The sequence below is a fragment of the Lissotriton helveticus genome, chromosome 5_1 (genome assembly GCF_964261635.1).
Source record: "Lissotriton helveticus chromosome 5_1, aLisHel1.1, whole genome shotgun sequence".
In the NCBI taxonomy this organism is placed as follows: domain Eukaryota; kingdom Metazoa; phylum Chordata; class Amphibia; order Caudata; family Salamandridae; genus Lissotriton; species Lissotriton helveticus.
In genome coordinates, this window is record NC_136065.1 from 258,188,852 (window position 1) to 258,209,615 (window position 20,764).

General features: G+C 47.7%; 1 protein-coding gene across 1 annotated transcript in view; it reads left to right on the forward strand.

Annotated features, from left to right (window-relative positions):
- LOC144752438 (uncharacterized) overlaps positions 1 to 20,764 on the forward strand; it is a 408,565-nt gene that overhangs the window by 373,286 nt on the left and 14,515 nt on the right. The window contains exons 50-51 of the mRNA XM_078640369.1: positions 17,539 to 17,694; positions 19,015 to 19,155. Coding sequence (XP_078496495.1) covers positions 17,539 to 17,545 — 7 coding nt within the window. The 3' untranslated portion in view covers positions 17,546 to 17,694; positions 19,015 to 19,155. The remainder of the gene's footprint in view (positions 1 to 17,538; positions 17,695 to 19,014; positions 19,156 to 20,764) is intronic.

The following is a 20,764-nucleotide window of genomic DNA, read 5'->3' on the forward strand; positions in this document are numbered from 1 at the left end:
TACCTCAACCTACTACCCCTCACACAGACCTTTCTTATGCTACTAAACCTTAATTACTAGTAGCCCAGAATAAGGTGAGGTATTTACCGCACCCAGAAAATATCCGTCCTCTCGGATACTGTATGTAATAGATGCAGTAGATACTTATTCCCAGTTTTCCTCTGGAAAATGTGGAATTATATTTGGAATGGTGCTTTCTACTTCTAATTTCATATATCTCTGGGTTCACCGTTTTTTTTGTTACCAAAGTGAGTTTTGAAGAGATTTGGTGACTTTACACAGTGATGGGAATTCAATGGCCCACTTTTTTCAGAGCCTGACCCAGTAATTTTGCATTCAAGCTTAGATCTGGCTGGACACTTCTTCTCTACACAGCACCCCTTCGAAGGCAGGCACTTCCAGGGAAGGGATAGCGTATTTGAAATACTTTAGTTGGTGTGAGTCTGAAAATGTTTACCTGAGGGCATTCTGAAAAATTCAGACCAGGCAAAGCAAATGTCTTTTGAAATGTGGTACTGACCAAAATTGTAGAAATAGAACTGTACGATGACAATTGTGGGATCGACTAACTGATGCTGTTTACAATTAGAGAGCTTTCAGAATTGAATTAACTAAATATTCTTTTTAAACAAGTTAAGTTAACTTTGGTATATAAATCCACTGAAGAAATGTACACAACGCTGCAATGAAGTGGAAATAATTCAGCCAATAACTGATTTCGAATTGTTCTGAAGAAGGCTGCAATAATTTGTGGGATAGCTGATACATCATATCAACTTACAAGCAACCATTTGATCTTGTTTTTAAGTTTTAGGACTCCTTTTATGCTTGTATTCAAATTAAGTTATGCCAAGGTACATGCATTATATGTGTGTAGGCAGATATACATGCAAAATATATTTTTAAAGGATTATATTGTTGTGGAGTGGCAAAGGAACACAACACAATTGTCTTTCTAATTTTTAATGCATTTATCATTTTAATGAATGTCCTTAGAAAATAGCTGTTTAGTATTTCTGCCTTTTTTGACAATAATGTTCTAAGACAATATTTGCGATTTTTCAATATGTGTCAATTTATAAAATATTTACATTGGATAAAGTATTAAGAAGAACATATTTTTGTGCATATAGATAAAAGAAATATATAGATGTAATCACATTTTCAATTAGTCCCATTTGGGATACTTTGCAAATAAAGAATAGTTATTATATGGTTATTATCTTATCCTATGGGTGGGCTAAGTACCTGTGTTCCACCAAGCTTACATTTTTCAAAATGAGGGTTCATAAACAAAATAAGAGGGTTCACTGTGGTTTCTAGAATTTGTTGATACAAGGTCCCTTAACATAGGCTCTTCTGGTAGCTGTGCACCAGTAACACCAGAGCCAGGCTAAAACATTTGGCTGCCAGCTCCCGTAACCAACCCAGTTTCAGGTTGGCCTAAGCTTCAGTAACCAAGACAGTTTTAGATTGGCCTAATGTTGCCCAATTAACAAATGCTACGATTAGAAAGGGAAGTGTAAAAAAGGAACATAGTTTGGTAGGCATTTTCTAGGCTTTAGTGTGCACTTTGATCAAGCAGCATCGCCATTAGAAACCTTTAGAAGCTCTAGCATGATTGAAATATTATTACAACAAAACAACAGTTATATATTTGTTTGTTATCTGTAGCCATTACAAGCCGTAAGAAAACGGATCTGAAAATTTAAGTCGACTGAGACTAAAGAACAGCCACAGGCCAGACACACCACTAGTGAAGTACAAACACCACACCATCTTGGTGGCATCCCCATCTCAAAACTATGGTACAGTTCCTTCATAGTTCCTTCAGTTCCTGCTTGCTTTCAGGACTGCACGGCTTCCCAGGACGTTTAGAGCACTCTACAGGGGCTTTTACCCTTTTTAAATCGCCGCAATTGTTACATATTTTAAAATTGTTATTCCACTGGCTAAAATTGTTCTGACTGCTGCCACAATATCATAGTACCCTATCCGCACCTTAAAAAACAAACTTACCTAATTTTCCGCCGCTTTGGCATGGCTAGAACTCCCGTGTGCGCCATCTTGTGTGAGGGAGGGTCGGGCTTGCTGCCATCTGCGGGCGCCATTTTTAGTAGCGCTCTGGATGTCTGGCTGCTCCTCAAGGACACCTTATTTAAGGAGGGGTTGTTAGTGCGCTGATCTTGCTTTCAGGACTGCACTGCTTCCCAGGACGCTTAGAGCACTCTACAGGGGCGTTTACCCTTTTTAAATCGCCGCAATTGTTACATATTTTAAAACTGTTATTCCACTGGCTAAAATTGTTTTGACTGCTGCCACAATACCATAGTACCCTATCCGCATACCCGCACCTTAGAAAAACGAATTTACCTCATTTCCCGCCACTTTGGCGTGGCTAGAACTCTCGAGTGCGCCATCTTGTGTGAGGGAGGGTCAGGCTTGCTACCATCTGCGGGTGCCATTTTTAGTAGCGCTCTAGATGTCTGGCTGCTCCTTAAGGACATAATTTATAACTGAGGAGATGCAAGCGCGCAGCGCGCATGTGCAGCGCCGGAGGCGCGCCAGAGGCAAGCCCGTCTGCGCCCGTCCACGCCAGTACGTTGCCTCTCGCCAGCCATGCTGGTCAAAGCCAGTTAGGTAAGTTCCTCTATACTAGAGAAGGACTGTTAAATCTTTGACCTTTACCTCACAAATGTAGCAGGTCCCCGCTTCATCCTTTAAGTGGCCCGTTAAGATGCCCTTGTGGCATGTTTGTACTCTCTAAGTCTATGCCATTATTTGTACCCCCTACACCTCCTCCTCAACATCGGCTAAAAATAATGCAATTAAACGTAAGGTCACTAGTTAAACACCATGCAGCGATATATGATTTGATCATCGATAAATCTCCAGATGTTTTTTTTCTGACCGAGACTTGGCTCAGTGACGATATGACGGCTGTTCCAAACCTGGCGCTACCCTCTGACTACTCGATCTATCTGGTGAACAGAGCAACGAGGGGAGGCGGCATTGCTGTGATTACCAGGTCGAATTATTTCTGTCGTTTTGAGAAAGTCAATTTGGAAGGAGGCGAATGTACACACTTCAATATCGCCGTGAGCACTCACTTCTCTCTCTCCGGCCTACTTATATATAGACCTCCCGGACCAGCATCCGGCTTTAATACTACCTTTTCAGAAACTGTCGGAGCATTTGCTGTGGAGTCGGCCAATTTTAGCATCTTAGGCGACCTTAATTTCCACTTTGAGCTGAACCAGGATCAGACTATTCGTACCATTCTTGCCGCATTTCAGTTACACCAAATAGTTAAAAGCCCTACACATATAGGAGGCCATCTGTTGGATCCCATTTTTGTTATGTTATGTTATGTTATGTTAAAAGCATTTATACCGCGCACGGTCACCGAAAGGTTTCATGGCGCTCAAGACAAATGCGGGAGATGGAGTGCTGTGGAGGGCTCAGTAGGCTAGTTTAAAAAAGTGAGTTTTGAGTAACTTACGAAAACAATCATACTGAGGACATAGTCTAAAGCAGGAGGGAAGGGAGTTCCACAAGGTGGGGGCCAAAAAGGAAAAACAGGAGCCACCATGCTTTTTCCTTTTGTACCTAGGGATCGTCAGCAAGTTGTGAGAAGTGGATCGAAGTGCTCTAGATGGAGTATAACGCTGGAGGCTGGAGATAATGAAAGCAGGTGCTTGGCCAATGAGGGCTTTAAACACCAGACAACCAAGTTTGAACTGACAGCGGTAGATCACCGGGAGCCAATGCAAACTGTTCAACAGAGGTGAAACGTGTTGGTGTTTCGGAAGATGGAATACCAGTCTAGCCGCCTGATTTTGCACCAGCTGTAACCGGTGAAGATGGTAGGCCGGAATACCTACGTAGAGGGAGTTGGCATAGTCAATGCGTGAAGTCACCAAGGCCATGATAACCAAAATAAGGGCTTCAGTGGTGAAGAACCTGCGGATTTTGCAGATCCTGCGAAGATGGAAGAAGCAGGATGATGTTACCGCATTGATTTGAGGTCGCATAGACAAATCATTTGAAATGATGACCCCAAGGCTCTTTACCGACTTGACAGGGCAAGGGAGGGGGGCCAGAAGCTAGAATTCCAAGGATTGGCTGGCCCACCCATCAATACAAACTCCGTCTTATTAGGGTTAAGCTTCAGCTGGCTATACTGCATCCACTCAGAGATCTCCAGCATGGTTGATTGAAAGTTGGAACAAGAAGAAGGGGATGAATCCACGGGGAAGATCAGTTGAAGATCGTCCGCGTAGTTCAGAATAGTGACAGGGGCGTGACGGAGGGAGACCAAGAGGGGTTGCATGTAAAGATTAAATAAAAGAGGGGACAGAGCGGAAACCTGAGGGACACCACAAACTAAGGGAGTGAGGGGGGCAGAAAAGTTGGACAAGTGAACTGCCTGAGAGCGCTGACAGAAAAGATCTAATCCAGGCAAGGGCCAAACCCTGGATGCCGGCATTGTTGACACGGTCGATCAAGATAGCATGATCGACCGTGTCAAATGTGGCCGACAGATCCAGTAAAACAAGGGCCTGGGCGATGTTCTTATCGGCACCCTGTCTCAACACATCCATCACCGCTACGATGACTGTTTCGGTGGAGTGAGCTGGACGAAAGCCGGCTTGATGCCTCTCCAAAAAGGAGGAGCTCTCGATGAATGAGCTTAGACAGCAGGTGACGTAGGCCTCCAGGATTTTCCCCAAATAGGGGAGGAGAGAAATAGGTCGAAAGTTACTCATGACAGACGGGTCGGCCCCAGGCTTTTTTAGAATGGGGACAACCACCGCCTGTTTGAAGGATTCCGGGACCAGGCCGGTAGCAAGCGATTTGTTTAGTAATGACAGGAGAGGGTCGGGACAAGCAAGGAAAATGTCTCTAAGGATTTGGGGGGGACAGGGATCATTGGGAGATCCAGAACTCACAGAGTTCCACGGCGCCACGGCGTCGACACCTACCCTCATGGCCTGGTCTGACCATTTCCTGGTCAAAATGATCACTCCCTTGCCTCTACCTCCACAGAATAACACGCAACACTCGGTATATAAAAAAACGGTGCGTAAGCTTCGTTTGGAAGACTTTCATGCTCTTTTAGGAGCTGTCCCGTTAGGCCCTTTCACTGATGTCGAGGTGGGTTATGATTCGTTCTGCGCCTGGAGTACCCGGGCACTGGACATTCCGATACCGGCAACATGGTTTAGAGGTCGTACACATGACTCTAACCCCTGGTATAATGATTCCCTGACTGCTTGTAGGAAGGTATGTAAAAGATATGAGCGCAAATGGAGGAAAGATTACGCCCTCGAATACAAATTGCGCTACTTAGTAGAACTCAAAACTTACCATAGAGCTGTATTTAGGGCTAGAGCAGAGTATTATGCTGCCGAGATTAAAATGAGCTCTAATCCTGCGAAAATCATCTTTAAAATCCTCAAAGATCTCAGTACAAAAAAATCTCCTGTGCCTACATCAGCGTCGCAATCCCAATGCGAGACATTGGCCTCTTTTTTTGTTGAAAAAATACGGACTACATATCGCTCTTTCCCTGGGGATGTACGACATTACAACGCATGCTTTTACATTGCATGCTTTTACAACGCATACCATTACAACGCATAGTGCTTTTGGCCGCTGGATAGTGAATAGTTTAATTTACTATTCCAACTCCAGTCCCCGTGGATAGTAGGGAAGGTTATTGGATAGTAAATTAACCTATTCCCTATCCCTGAGCGCCCCCAGCGCAATGCGTTGTAATGGTTTGCGTTGTAAAAGTTGCGATGTAATGGCACTGCGTGGTAAAAGTTGCGTTGTAAGTGATGTTTCCCTTTCCCTGGTATGGCTATGCCCACCCATCTTCTCTTTACTAGGCCTGTTTTAGCCTCTAATCTGACAGCTATCCCTGAGATCTCCTGGGAAGAATTCAGTAAGTTGGCAGGGAAAATCAAGTCCGGCTCCCCAGCGGACTCACTTAAACCTGTGCAGTTCAGAGAATCTTCTCTGTCCTGTATGCCCCCGCTACACCAACTGATTAACGCCTCCTTTTCATCCGCTACTGTCCCGGCGAAATGGAAACAGGCGGGGGTATCTCCGATTCTCAAGAAACCTAATCTGGACCCTACAAAGCCTGAGAATTTCAGGCCTATCTCCCTCCTTCCCTGGATAACGAAGGTGGCAGAATCCCATGTTAATACCGTGCTCACTAACACTCTGAGCGTCAATAACATTCTTAATGAGATGCAACATCGTTTTCGTGCAGGCCACAGCACCGAGACTGCTCTCTTGGCCATGACGGAACATCTACGAAATATTCTTGACCATGGTCAAACGGCGGCACTGATCCTGTTGGATCTCAGTGCCGCCTTCGACACTGTCTCCCATAAGATTCTGCTTCACCGGCTTGAGGAGGCTGGGATTGCTGATCTGGCCCTGGCTTGATTCAGATCTTTTTTGACTGAGAGGTCCTTTTGTGTGTCCACCCCTCCTTTCCTATCCCAGGCACACCTGATTGAACAGGGTGTCCTACAGGGCTTGGCATTAAGCCCCACTTTATTTAACCTTATGTCCGGCCGCTGGCTGATGTCGCCAGCCAGTGGGACCTTTCCATCGTCTCATATGCTGATGACACTCAGCTAGTGGTTGCTTTGACTGAGGCAGCAGCTCCAAACGTCTCCAGGTTTAGAAGTGGTCTTGCCGCTGTGGCACAGTGGATGACATCTAACTGTCTGCAATTAAATGCAAATAAGACAGAGGTGCTACTGGTTGGAAAGAACGTCGATCTATGGGGGACCATTGGTGGTCCACTGCACTTGGAAAAGCCCCAGAACCCAAATCAGAAGTTAAAAACCTGGGTGTGTGGCTAGATTCCTCCCTTAGTTTCTGTTACCAGACAAAAAAAGTGGCTGCCACATGTTTCGGCATTCTTCGAGGCCTAAGGCCTGTCCTCAAGTTTTTTGCTTCATCTACAAGGCAGCTGATAGTCCAGGCCATGGTGCTCTCTTGGCTGGACTTCGCCTGTTCCTTGCTTCTGGGAGCCAACCAAGCTGAGATCTGCCGGCTGCAGCGCATTCAAAATGCGGTCGCCAGAGCCTTAGTAGGCCTTCCCCGATTTTGTTCTATCTCTGACACCATCCGGAGGCTCCATTGGCTCCCTATGGCTCAGCGTATCCAGTTTAAGACACTCTGCCTCTCCTTCAAAGTATTAAAACTTGCCACTCCTAAAATGCTCTGCAACCTTCTGACCCAGTATGTCTTGACCTGCGTATTGCGCTCTGCTTGCCAACATCTGGTCAAGATACCCCGGATCAAGCGCTGCCGAGCGGCAGGACGTTCCGTCCGCAATTTAGCGGCTAAATTGTGGAACTCCCTGCCGGCATACATACGTGAACGGGACAACCTCTTGGATTTCAGAAGGGCTGTTAAAACCCACCTCTTTCCCCGAAACTAAGCCGGCTTGTTTTATGTTCTATTTCACTCCTTTAAGCCAGTCATTTTCTGTTTTAAAGCGCCGGGACGCCTGTTTGCTGGGGCAGCTGTGCGCTATATAAAATATTGTAGCATAACATAACATAACATATTAATAGATGTGTCCTTGAATAAGCATTGCAAGAAATGTACAAGTATATCAATGATTTATTGCACCAACATTTTATTACAGAATTTTGTTTAAAAAAAAATCTGGAAAAGGAGTATATGTTCATACAATTAAAAAAGTGATCCAAATGATAGGATATTAAATAGTTATATCTATGTGTTATCTGAAGATGTAAGCCTCATCCTAAATACGTAAGTATCCCTGCATTCAGGCAGTACTGCACTAGTGCTTAGAATGGGAGAGGTATAAATGGGATAAGAGAGTTTGGAAGAAAGAAACTCAGGTGATAGGACAGGGAGAGGCAAATGAGCACGAAGTCAAGGAACAAGAAATTAAACAGAAAGAGAAAGACAGAATTCAACGAAAACAAACTTTCTAGAGCCATGAAGCTGAAGGTTCTTGGACTAACAATTCATGCTAATAAGATGCGTACATCCGTGGGGGTGTGGCTAAGCAAGCCACGATGGCGGCCGCGTTTTGCTGAGGCTCCGCGATCGGGCTGCCACTCATCCAGACCCGAGGATCGCCGTGAGCCCCGCAACACCACACTGCTAACCGGAGCACTTCTGCATACCGGAGCGTCGACTGTGGCGTCTCTACCGACGCTGGAAGGAGCGGATTGCCGCCTTGACTGCCTCCACCGGAGCCGCGCGCCGAGACCTAAGATGGCGGCCGCGGCCCGGTAACGCTGCTCTCTCCGAGAGCCCCCTGTGCACGGCGGTAAGAAGACCGGCGGATCCCTCGGATCGAGCGGCAAGACCTACGTGGGCTGGCGCTGCAATACCCCGCCATCACGACACCCCCCGACTACGGGAGCTGCCCAGACACTCCCGGGGCTCACCCCTGCTGCATCCCAGTCCCCGGTGCCTACACCGGGCAACCCACGAAGCCTACTAACATCGCGACGCCCGTCGCTGGAGGTGAGCGCGGGGCGGGGACTACCTACAAGACAGGGGCGCCCCCCGCTGCCATCAGATATCTGTCCCCCAACGGTGCCTGACCTCAACATGGCGCCCGTGCTCGGCTGAGGGACGGCATCTAAAGAGTTCCTAGCTATACTTCTGGAGCCGATGTTTGCCGCCCACACGCTCCTGCTACCTGCTCCTGGGAGGGCTAGATCAGCCCCCCACATTTTCTCCCTACCACACGATTGCTGCATCTGCCGGGCCCCACCGAAGCATCCAGGGATGTGCCCCCCCCCCCGCTGCGGGGACCACCGGAGCAGGCCCGCCAGCACCCACAACGAAAACAGCCAGCGAGGAGACCCCGCAACCTGCGCTTTTGCATCACCCCTACGCCTGCTGCGACCTCGCACCCTCCCCTAACAAGGGTCTGCTTGAGGGACCTCTCCTTGAGGGGCCCACCGCCCCATACCATCGCTAACTCACGGCGCCCCTCCAGCCAGCAGCATGGGGAAACCTAGGGGCTCGCAGGCGACCGCCGTCTCTGAAACGGCCCCCGAGCATATGCCGCACACCCGGACATGGGCGCAATCCCACGCGCCACAAACGGACACCACCTTATCGGCGAAGCTGGACCAGGTACTAGCAGCCATAGAGATGTCCCGTCTGTCGATGGAGGAACGTCTGGGCACCCTCTCGACGGACATCAGCTTGCTCCGCGACGATCACCGCAAACTGGCGGACAGAGTGACGGAGGGGGAGAAGACTTTGGCCGACCTACAACCCGCCATGAAGGCGCAAGGGACAGATCTGCAGGAGGTCCTGCGTCGCGTGGCGACCCTCGAGGAACGCACAGTCGATTTGGAGGGACGATCAAGACGCTGTAACATCCGCGTCCTGGGCCTTCCGGAGGGAATTGAGAACTCAGACCCCTTGAACTATATGTAGTTCTGGACCAAGTCTTTCACCCCCGAAGCGGAGCGCTCGGCATTCTTCTCCATCGAACGAGCCCACAGGGTCCCCGCCCGAGAGCCGAGACCAGGCTTCCCTCCTAGACCCATGTTGGCCAAGTTCCTTCATTTCCGTGACCGGGACGCGGTGCTCCGCGCGGCCCGGGCAGCGGGCCAATTGCAGGTGGAGGATCAGCATGTCATGGTGTTCACGGATTATGCTCGAGGGGTTCAGCAACAGAGGTCCACATTTCTCGAGGTCAAATGGCGCCTCCGCGCAAACGATATCCAGTACTCCTTGCTGTTCCCAGCCCACCTCAAGGTCTTCCACAAGAGTAGGGCCATCTTCTTTGACACGGCTGAGGAGGCGCGAGATTGGGCTGAACTCCACTGCCCATTACTGCCCAGGGCGGGAATCCAACGGGACCAGAACAATCGCTCACGGAGATCCAGGAGACGTGGTTTGAAGCACCCCCCAGCGAACCCCTCCAAGAGCCAAGGATCCACCCCCTCGAGATCCCCTGATCTAACGCAGATCATGCAAGAACGACGAGACGCCCTGAGAGCGGTTTTTGAACTGCACTCGTCACCCCTGGCACCAGACCTGGAACGTCATCCACACCTCTTCACTCCGGAAAAGGACCATGACAGTGATGGCACAATGTCGGGAATTGGTCAGACCTCCTCCCCCCTGGTCATCACGCAAACATTGGACGCTATCCTAGATGAACGACCCAGCACATCTGAGTAATATATGACTAGATTGTATCCTCTCTGTGAACACCTTATTAACCGAATGTGCTCTGAATCTACTTAAGCGCTCTTCATATGAAGGCTCACGCGCGACATACGTCACTCTTACAAAAGCCCGATTTGCGCCCAGCCTTGCATACACACGCGCTGCCACCCCCGCAGTTACTTGTTGTATTCTTCCCCTAGTGGGACACTAGTTTGAATATACCGCCTCCGGTGATGTATCCCCTGCATTGGGACTGTTTCCCGCCCCCTGTTATGACAGTTTTCCCCCCGTCAGTTACTGTCCCCTCAGCAGCAAGGCGCGCATGGGCATGCATACGATATGCGACTTCACATTCCCCTGGGCCTCCTGGGTGCTCTCAGGTGTTTACACGACCTCTGATTGATGGCAGCTCCACGATCGGACGTTAATGTCCTCACGCTCAATGTACGGGGCCTTCACACGCCTAGTAAGCGATATTCTGTTTACTCATACATCAAGCGCAAAACAGCAGGGATTGCTCTCCTACAGGAGACACACATTAACAGCACCGAACTGGGCAGACTGCAAGCTAAATGGCGCGGGACGTTCTGTGCCACGACCTACTCGGCATTTGCGCGTGGCGCTTTAATATGGGTTAGGCCAGGCACCCCCTTCCGAGAGCTTAAGCGGGTGGTAGACAGGGAGGGCAGATACGCTCTACTGGAGGGGCTTTTAGACGGCCAGGGGATCCTCCTGGGCAGCATATACGCCCCTAATTCTGAACAAGATAAGTTCTGGGATCACCTTACGGGAGTCCTCGCCCAATTCACTACCATTCCCTGGATCCTGGGAGGCGATTACAACTGCACGCTTGACCCTTCCCTGGACCGATCACCCCCCCCCCCCTCCGCGCTCCCCAGCCGCCCGACAATCAGAGCTGTTCCGAGCTTGGGCCACGCACTGGGCGCTCACCGATGCTTGGCGAGACTTACACCCACATACCCGCCTTTATTCGTTCCACTCTATCCCTCACAACCTCCAGGTCCGCCTCGACAGGTTTCTGTGCTCAACGCAGATCATCCCTACGGTCGTCTCTGCAGACTACCTAGGGCGGGTTATCTCAGATCATGACGCCCACATACTATGACTCACCTGGCGCCCCCTGCACCCACCAGTCCCTACCTGGCGACTCACAAGGGAATGTTTGACTGACCAGGTGTTCCGAGACTCGCACACGCGCAGCATACAGGACTACTTCACGCACAACACGAACACGGCTTCTTCGACACTAATAGAATGGGATGCGTTCAAGGTGGTGGCACGGGGGGAATGCATTAAACAAATCACAGGGGTCCGACGCACGCTGGAACAGGCACTCACAACCACGGAACAGCGCCTAGCTACGCTCACTAAACAAGTTGATCCCTCTGAGGAACACGCTATGCTCACGGCTGAAGCGAAATCAGCCTACCAAGCTGCCTGTGCCGATCTCAGGAAATATAATTTTAGGGCCCATGCCTCTCGAGTCCATAGAGACAGGGACAAAACGGGTGCAATGCTTGCATGGCTGGCGCGACAGGACACCGAACCCAGACCAATCACAGACATCCCACCCTAGAGGGCGTACTTGTGCGCTCCCAGGCAAAGATCCTTCTGGCGTTCCAACGCTATTACACCGTGGTATACGACGCTCCGAACTCGCTCTCTCCATCATCTATCACCCATTTCATCGACCCGTTGCCGCTACCTACGATCTCGGACGCCGACAAACTCACGCTCGACGCCAAAATAGCGGCTTCAGAAATTACTCAGGCGCTACGGACCCTATCTCGCAATAAAGCCCTGGGTCTCGACGGCTTCCCGCTAGAATACTATTCGACTTTTTCCCCTCTAGTAATTCCGCGCCTGGCACAGGTGTTCGCAACGGCCCTCGATCAGGGTGTGTTACCCCGCTCATTACGGGAATCGGTAATCGTGACCTTTTTAAAGCCACACCGGGACCCCCATCTTATGGGCTCGTATCGCCCCATCACTTTACTGTCTGCAGACTGCAAACTCCTCGGGAAGGTATTGGCAGATAGATACGCCCAGGTCATACGTCCGCTGGTCCACCCGGACCAGTGCGGTTTTGTCCCAGGGAGAAACACCTCACAGAACATCTGCCGCGTCTTCCATGTTCAGGACCAGGTACGGGACAGATATCCTCGTTCCGCCTGCCTCATCCTGGACCTAGAGAAGGCGTTCGACACTCTCCAATGGCCATACCTCTTTTCGGTCCTCCACCGCCTCAATATCGGCCCAGTACTTACGGCATACACGCGACTCCTCTATACCGACCTGTCCACACGGGTCCGGATTGGGAGACACATCTCAGCGGCGTTCGAGGTCCGACGAGGCACGAGGCAGGGATGCCCCCTCTCGCCTCTCCTCTTCGCCCTGGCAGTCGAGCCACTGGCGATCGGATTATGCCGGGACTGTCTGACCTGGGGCATCCCACTCGCGGAAGTCATGCATAGCGTCTCTATGTACGCGGACGACCTCCTCATCTATGTCCGGGATATTACGGCCGACCTCACCCCCATATGGACGGCGCTCACCGAATTCGCGGACGCCTCGGGACTCCGAGTGAATTGGGATAAACACGACACTCCCGCCTTCTAGCAACCGGGCCCACTGTAAGCGCGAGCCTTTGACCCCTCAGACGCCCTGCCCCCATCTCTTCTCAATATGCCCGTGCAAACGCCCAGATGCTCCTTCCCCGAGTTCTGTCCCCCCCAGTTACTTGGCAACACCAAAGTACAGCCTCTGCACACCCACTCCAATGCTCCCCATGATGTTGATTCACACGCTTGTGCCCTTTTTCTTTTCTCCTTGAATTTCTTTTCTCCTACATTTCCTAGCATATGTGATTGCTTACATGGTCTGCACTGCTCTAATAACGAAATGCCAATAAAAACAAGTTTAAAAAAAAAAAAAAAAGATGCGTACATCCGTAAGGAGCACAGCAGAATAGCACTCTTATGCCATCACACCCCAAAGGATTACATTCCCAACTATGCTGTAGCGACTAGTGTGATTGCAGGATGTGACTAGAGGATGAGGAAGTGACTACTGTACTGTGCAGTTATGCAACTGATGATAGTGACAAAAAAGTGTGAATGTATGAAGGATCCCATCAATGGAAGATCTAGAGCATACCGCAGCTCCGGACAACAAAAACAAGTACAGAGAAGATGCGGAGTGAGAAGTGGGAGAGCTTTATGTATAGCATTCATTAATGTATCAGTGGGCGTGTGAAATATATAAAGAGGGCAATCTTTGAAAGGTTGTTTAACCTGCAACTATACGTACCTTTGGATCCTTTCCCAGTAGAGCTGTGTCAGCGTTTAGCATTTCTGTAGATCCCCTAATGGTTCTCTTAGCCACAAACTGCCTGGCCTTATTAGGGAGTCCGCTGGCCTCTCATGGGGCCATAGTAATGGAAGTTGAATAGCTTAAGAATAGTTGCAGGGTACACTTAGATCTCAATCAGCATTTATTCAACTAAATCTCACCCCCAGTCGATGCCTCACTCTGTAAGGGCAACCAGTCAGCTGCTGACATACTGAAGGTCCAAAAGAAAATAATGCTGCACTAAAAAAACCTTAGGATGCTCCTCTAGAAAAACAGTAATGCCTTCCCCTTTTGCTTACAGGAGTCATCAAAGTCCCACTACACAAAGATTAATATCCAAAGAATTTCTGAGGTTGTCAAAATCAAGGATAAAGTGACCCATAAACTTAGAAAATAAAAAGAACATAGCTTACCAGGTTGTATAATCAATTCTGAGAATACTTTTTCTTGAGAGGCGCCTTTGTTGCAAACAAATCAAATTGGAAATTGGAACTCACTGGCCAATAAGTATACACACTGGGAGAGGAAGGTACATGAGTGTTACTTGACTGTTAGAGTGGATTTCTGATATTAGGGACTTTTACCTGCAGATTCCACACCTCTTGAATTTCTACAGATTGATGATGATGTGGGCTCCCCTCAGGCTGATTGCTTAAAAAAGAGTAGATACCTGCAAAACACATGTTAACCCTTAACCTCCTGCTCTGTCTTCTTTACAAAAGCCTAGAAATTGTCAAGAAGTATTCGACAGTTAGAAAAATTATATTTTTATGTATTATTTTCAGGATCTTTCATTTTCTGCCACTTTCACTTCTTTTCTTGTTCTCTCTTCTGAGCATAACCCGTTAGAGCAGCATCATGGATTTGTATGGTAAACACAAGTGATTAGTGAAAATGCCTGCTCTAATTCTTGCCTTTGGATAGGAAACTGGCTTCCTTGATTTGTGTTATGTCACATCACCAGTCCAAAGGAACCTCTATTTCCGAACCTGACCTTGGGCCTTGAGTACAAAGGTGGGGTCAAAGGGCCCACCTCTCTAGCCAGGTTTTAGCATTTCATTCTTAATCTTAGCCACAGTATTTCCAGCTCGTGCATCTGTGCTCTATTAAAAATGTGTGGCTCAGGTCCCAAATCACTGTTTTGGCCCTAGTGTCCCAAATAAAATCCCAACCTAATTTTTTTCCTAATGTTGGCTTCAATCGCTCCCTTCTAACCTCTGCACTAGTGTCCCTTTTCCAAAACTAATTACCGCAGTATAACTTCAATTCCATTTCGGCATTTCTCCTCCAATTGTTTAATTTTGGTGAAGGCAATCTGATAGTCCAAGTTGGCCTTATTTAAGGGAGTATCTGCAGCTGGCCGCAAACTGGTAAAATTGTATCCAAAGGCTTGGGCACCCCTGATACCCATGCATTATCAGGTCCATAGGAAGTAAATGAAGTCCAGACAATAAGGGGCTCATTACGATGGCGGACAGACCTGAGTCCGCCCGCCATCATTGCGGTGCTTGGGACCGCCCGCCAGACATGCAGCGGTCCCACCACTGCAATTAGGATGCGCCCACCCCATTGGTGGGCGCATCCAGGGCCTTTAACATTGCGGACAGTGCTGCTGGCTGGAGCACCATAGGCAATGTTAAAATGGCATGCACTGCATTTCCCTGCACTATGTGGCAGGTACCATGATGTGCCTGCCACGCATTGCAGGGAAATGTAGGGGGGGTACCTTGGGTACGCCCCCCAGTGCAGCAACACTGCCTCCCACAACAAGGGAGGACCGCTATGGGTTCCTGAATCCTTTTCCAGCTGTCTTTTCGCTGTGGGATGTCCATCGCAAAAAGACAGGCAAAAAGGGATATCGTAATCCCTACGGCTGTGCCTGCTAGGCACCGCCGCAATGCTGCCCTATCTTTTTGTTCTGCAAGGCGGGTGGAAATGGACCACTTTGGAGAACCCCACGCTGCTGAGGTTTCCCTACGGCATCATCATCTGGTGGGGAAAACTGCTGTCAGATAGCAGAAGGACCGCCACCGCCGGTCCTGTGGTGCTGGTACTTCCGCCATCCTAATCGGTCCCTTAGGGTCAATGTCCCACCGAAGTCAAACAATACTGTCTTTTTTACATTATCATCCCTGAGAGTTTCAGAGCTTATCTGTTATGGGGGCATTTACTGAATGTGAAGAGGCCACTTTCAATCATCATGATGTGTGTTTGGAAACATTTAATGTTAATGCAATTTTAACATTTTCTACAACTATATGTTCTGCTTGTCTAGGCAAGAAAAAACAATGGCCAAAAGTGTTGTAATGAACTTGTCTACAACAAAGATGTACTTTGTAATGATTGCTTCCCACTAAAATGTTGGGCACAACTTTGAACTGCCATTGTTTCTGTATATAACATTGTCCACCAGGTCAGCTCAACGTTCACCCTTTCACCTGAAGCTCTGTACAACTGTGCAGTGCGTGTCCGCCTCAAGCGAGGAATATACTTCAGGTTGAGGCAACAACTTACTACGGCTGCTTCTGGGAGCAGAAATTGCATAGGCTGCCTGACTTGTAGATAACCTGACTTGATTCAGCTCAGAGTCCCAGTTTCAGTTGTTCCATATGCTGCCTTGTAGATGTTTTCTTTGACAAAGGGCTGCCAAGACTGTTGCCTAGCCCAAACATTGCAGCGAGACAGGCAGAGAGTCAAGAATTCACTGGTACAGACTGTTTTGTGATGTGTATACTGCCTGTGGTCTCCCGCCCCTCCCTGTTTGCCAAAGCTGTATGGCATCCCTTTAATGTTAGTGCACACCAGCAGTAGATTTTCTCATGGCCTGTGAGTGCAATTGCTGAGGCCTGCTGAAATGCTTCTTGGGTAGGGGGCCCATGAGCCCTCTACCCAACACCTGACGCCATCAATTATGCCTTGTTTCTCATGAACTGTTAAAGTCCTAGAACCTCCTTTATGAATGCAGCTGTAATCTCTACCACCGTGATGTGGGAAGGAGAAGATTGTTAGTCACAGGGAGATTAAGTGATTTGCCCAGAATCACAGGTAGTTTGTCGTCCCTGCCGAGACTCGAACCCGGTTCCCCAGCTTCGAGGTCAACCTGTCTAGCCGTTAGGGCACATCCTCTCCCTTGCACTGCATGTAGATTGGTTCCAAAGAATGCACCTAGTCAATTGTAGCACAAACAGAGTTAAAGAGTATCACAGTTTTGTTGAGTCCATTTAGGTCTTAAAACCTGAATACCTCTGATCAAAGTTTCTACATCTGTATCATAATCCCAAGAAAGGTGGAAAGTAGGCCCCACCATGCACAGTCTTGTCATCAATGATGTCATTTCTGATGTAGCAGTATTGTCATCAAGATGTCATAGATCACGTCATGAGCCTTAAACTTTGGATAACTTGCCTGTTCTGGCAAAATATATGGCAATTACTCCTTTGCACCTGAATGACGTAATCAATTGGAACACATCCAGAATCATGTGAACCTCTCTTGCACTTGGATTCTGAAAACCCAAACATTGACTGGAGTACCAGCCTCTCAGCTTCCTTCAGTGACCTCATACCATACCCAAACCCTTCTAGATAAAATAACACACGGATCAGACTAGACATGCATTATAACATTGAACAACTTTAGCAGTGTGTTAGCATGGTTGCTTAAGGCACTCAAAACACACAAGCACTAATGTTAAAATCATGCATAAAACCAAACATTAAATTAGACGTTAACGCTTTGATAGCTTTATCATACTAATTAAAATAATTAAATGACGGACTTTGCCTTGCTTCTCTGTTAATCCAGTGCTGTAATGTAGCTATTTCCAACCAGTAATTAAGCGGCACGATAGATATTTATATGCCTTGCAGTTTATTGCCGAATTGAGGCCATTAAGCATGTCTGTTAAAAAAGTACAGTCTTGCAAATAAGTGTATTTTACTTGCTTTCATTCTGCAGTCACTGAATAAGGAAGCAGACAGTCCATGTGCTTCAGGTGCAACGAGCAGCTGGCATGGATCTATATGGATGCAATTCCGATCTGGACTTACCATTAAACGTTCCAACAAGGACGACTGGAAGGAAGCAGATCCCACCAGCTTGACCCACGTGAAGGTAGAGTCCATCATAAATATAGACAGACCCATCAGCTGTTAACTACTGCATTTCGAAGGCAAAGCTATTCAGGATATATTCGAAATTTAGGAGGAGAGTTCCAAAAGGACTTGGTACCTGCAGAAAAGATTGGGTTTGGGTCCTATATTTCGAAAAGCACAGGATATGAACTGGAAACTGAGATTCGTAGAAGTTCTTTACCTTCTAGAGATATACACCTCTAATAGGTAGGAGGTTGTTGCATAGAAATGGCCTTACAAACTGTCATTTCTTTGAGTGGGGGGTTGAGCTTTTGGGCCTTTTGACCAAGATGGATTCTCCATCCCACTGGTGCAAGTGAATGCGGCCTCTGCCTACCTGGGCCCTCTCAACACCTCCTCTACTTACTCAAAGGCTAGTGCCTAGGCACATCAGTGGGGAATGGAGAGACAGGCGGAGTCAGCTGGGCCCGGTCAATATCAGCACGGCCCTTGTGCAGGTGCACAGCAGCAAGAGCCAGTCACCACCAGCCTCTTGCTGCCAGAACTCAACATGAACCCACGATTAACTTCTTAAAGGTACAGTGTGACACGGAATCCAGTACTTAAGACCTGAGACCGAACGGTGAGTTATGCGCTATACAAAAATAAAAATACAAATACAAATATATCCAGTACCAGATACAGAGGCAGCTTTGTTAAAATCCAGAAGAGTGCATACGTTGTACATCCATTAAAGACAATTTATTGTGCAGTGCGCAATACTGATTGTCTGATCATGATGTTCTTCCACACCACCTCCCTGAGTAAGCCTTGAACTACCCTGCCTTGCTATCCTGAGGGCTTACTGCAAACCCACTTCCCAGGGTACTTGTAATGAGGGCCAAAGAGGGGGTGCATTTCAAGTACCTTCATTTAAAATATTCCTAATGAGTTCAGAGTCTCTACATGGACTTTTTTGTGTTTTCTCTCTGAGACTGCTATGGTTCACACAAACTGGGTGGCAGTCCACCATTGTTTCCAGTGGTTTGTGGTTATTACATTGCTGCTCTCACTGGTAAGGCCGGTGGCAGTTCATCATAGGGAGCGTTGCCTTCAGCCACTACCTCAGCAGAGCAGCGGAATGATGAGGGCAGCAGACAGACATCCACTATCCTCTAAATCAGACCCTTTGGGAGATGTTTGTTGGCTCAATGACACATTTACATATTTGGCAAACCACACGTTGACACCATAACCTGCAAATGTTGAATACTTTCAATAGGAGGCGCCATAGTCCAATGAAAGCACTTCAAATGATACCAACCCAAACATCATTGTCTCACTTCTATCCAATCTGTAGCCACTCAAAGAACAAGAGAACCAGAATGAAAACTGGAAGGAAATGACCAGAAACAGAGATTCCTCTAAAGACAAGAAACAATCGGGCGATGTAGATACACAATCTTCCTCTCCCAGCAGCCTGTTTCCTAAAGACATCAAGGTAAGGGTGGAGCAAATGTACAAAATAACTTTTTTTCTTCAAAGCTTTACTTATTGAGCATGACTTGAAAGCAACAAATTACAGTGTGATGAGAGCATGAAGCAAATATAGGACATCGTTCATTCAAATACATCTAAGCAGTGTTAATTTTCTCTTATGTGATGTCCTTCCCTCTCCCTCTTTGTCTTCGAGTCATGACCCTTTTACCAAAGTAACCCTAAACAAAAAGAAAGAAAAACGCCCCAACATTTTTTTAAACATGACCCCTCCCCCCCTCCGTCCCTGGTGGTGGTGAATCATCTTTCTGAGTGGCAATAAGTAGTCGGTCTTGCATCAGAACCGAGGTCCATGCCCTAAGTTAGTCTTTCAGGGCCAAGAGGGATTAGACGTATTTCTGAAAGTGTTCGGGCAAGGGTGAGAAACCATCCTAAAGCTGGAAAAGGTGAAGTTCTCTTATGGAAGGTGGGCATACCGCTGATGGGAGGCCACTCGAGAGAAAGCAAACCAGCGGGCCCCACCGATACTCAAAACTTTTATCCATCTCTAAAGATATCTGCTAATCTTTCCATCGTGAGTAGTCTCCAGAGCCGTGAGTGCCATAATGACACTGCTGGAGCCTCTGTCTTTTTCCAAGCTGCTACTATTGATGGTTTGGCCGCTCCTAGACACGCTCATAAAATCGCCCTATCTGCTTTTGTCTGATGCTCTAACTCCGGATCTCTGATGCCTAGAAGAACTTTCTCGATAGGCGGTATCGGGTAACCTAGCATTCCTTTAATATGAGTTAGAATTTCCTCCCAATAAGGGCTCTAGTTGGGCAGTCCCACCATATATGACGAACATCCTCAAGAAGGCCATATCCATGCCAGCCGAGGTCGGAAGAGCTAGGAAAGAGCCTTTTAAGTTTGGTGGGGTAGGTGTACCAATACAAAATTACTTTTACAGTGTTAAATCTTTTCAAGTTCAAGCAGAAAATGATTGCACAACATTTTAAAGCTAATGTTTCCATTGCCATTAATTGTTTCAAACAAATCAAGCTGATAGTGTCCACATATAATGTGGCATACAATGTAATAGTTCCACAGTGATATTGCCACGTTTGAAAGGGAACTGTGAATAAAGTCAACTGTTGCCTCATGTAAATACTGAAGGATGGAGAGCCAAAACTGTGTATGTGGGGGATGGAGGACACTTTAGAAACTCCTTTTACATTGCATTACATTACATCTTGGTGAAACGGGCAAACAATATATTTACATTTCATTCTTTTTGTTTCAGGGTTTCTGGACTTAAACATATATTCAAAATGGGAAACATCCTATACCACACAGTTACTACCACGATGTGCTTTTACAATGCAGTCATTAGCCTGACTGCGACGTTACCAAACATTTCTATACCCAGCAAGTCATCACAATGGGGGCGCCTTCTTGGTCTGGTGTTGGAGTTTGTCCAACACCTTTCCATCCTGTTGCGTAGACTATTCCAAAGTCCAGCGCCACCCTAAGGCAAGGTGTTGTAATGACTTGCGTGGTAAAGGAACGAGTGGTAATGTCGCAGTCAGGGTAGAGACTGCTTTATAAAGGCATGCGGAGTTCTGTCATACAAC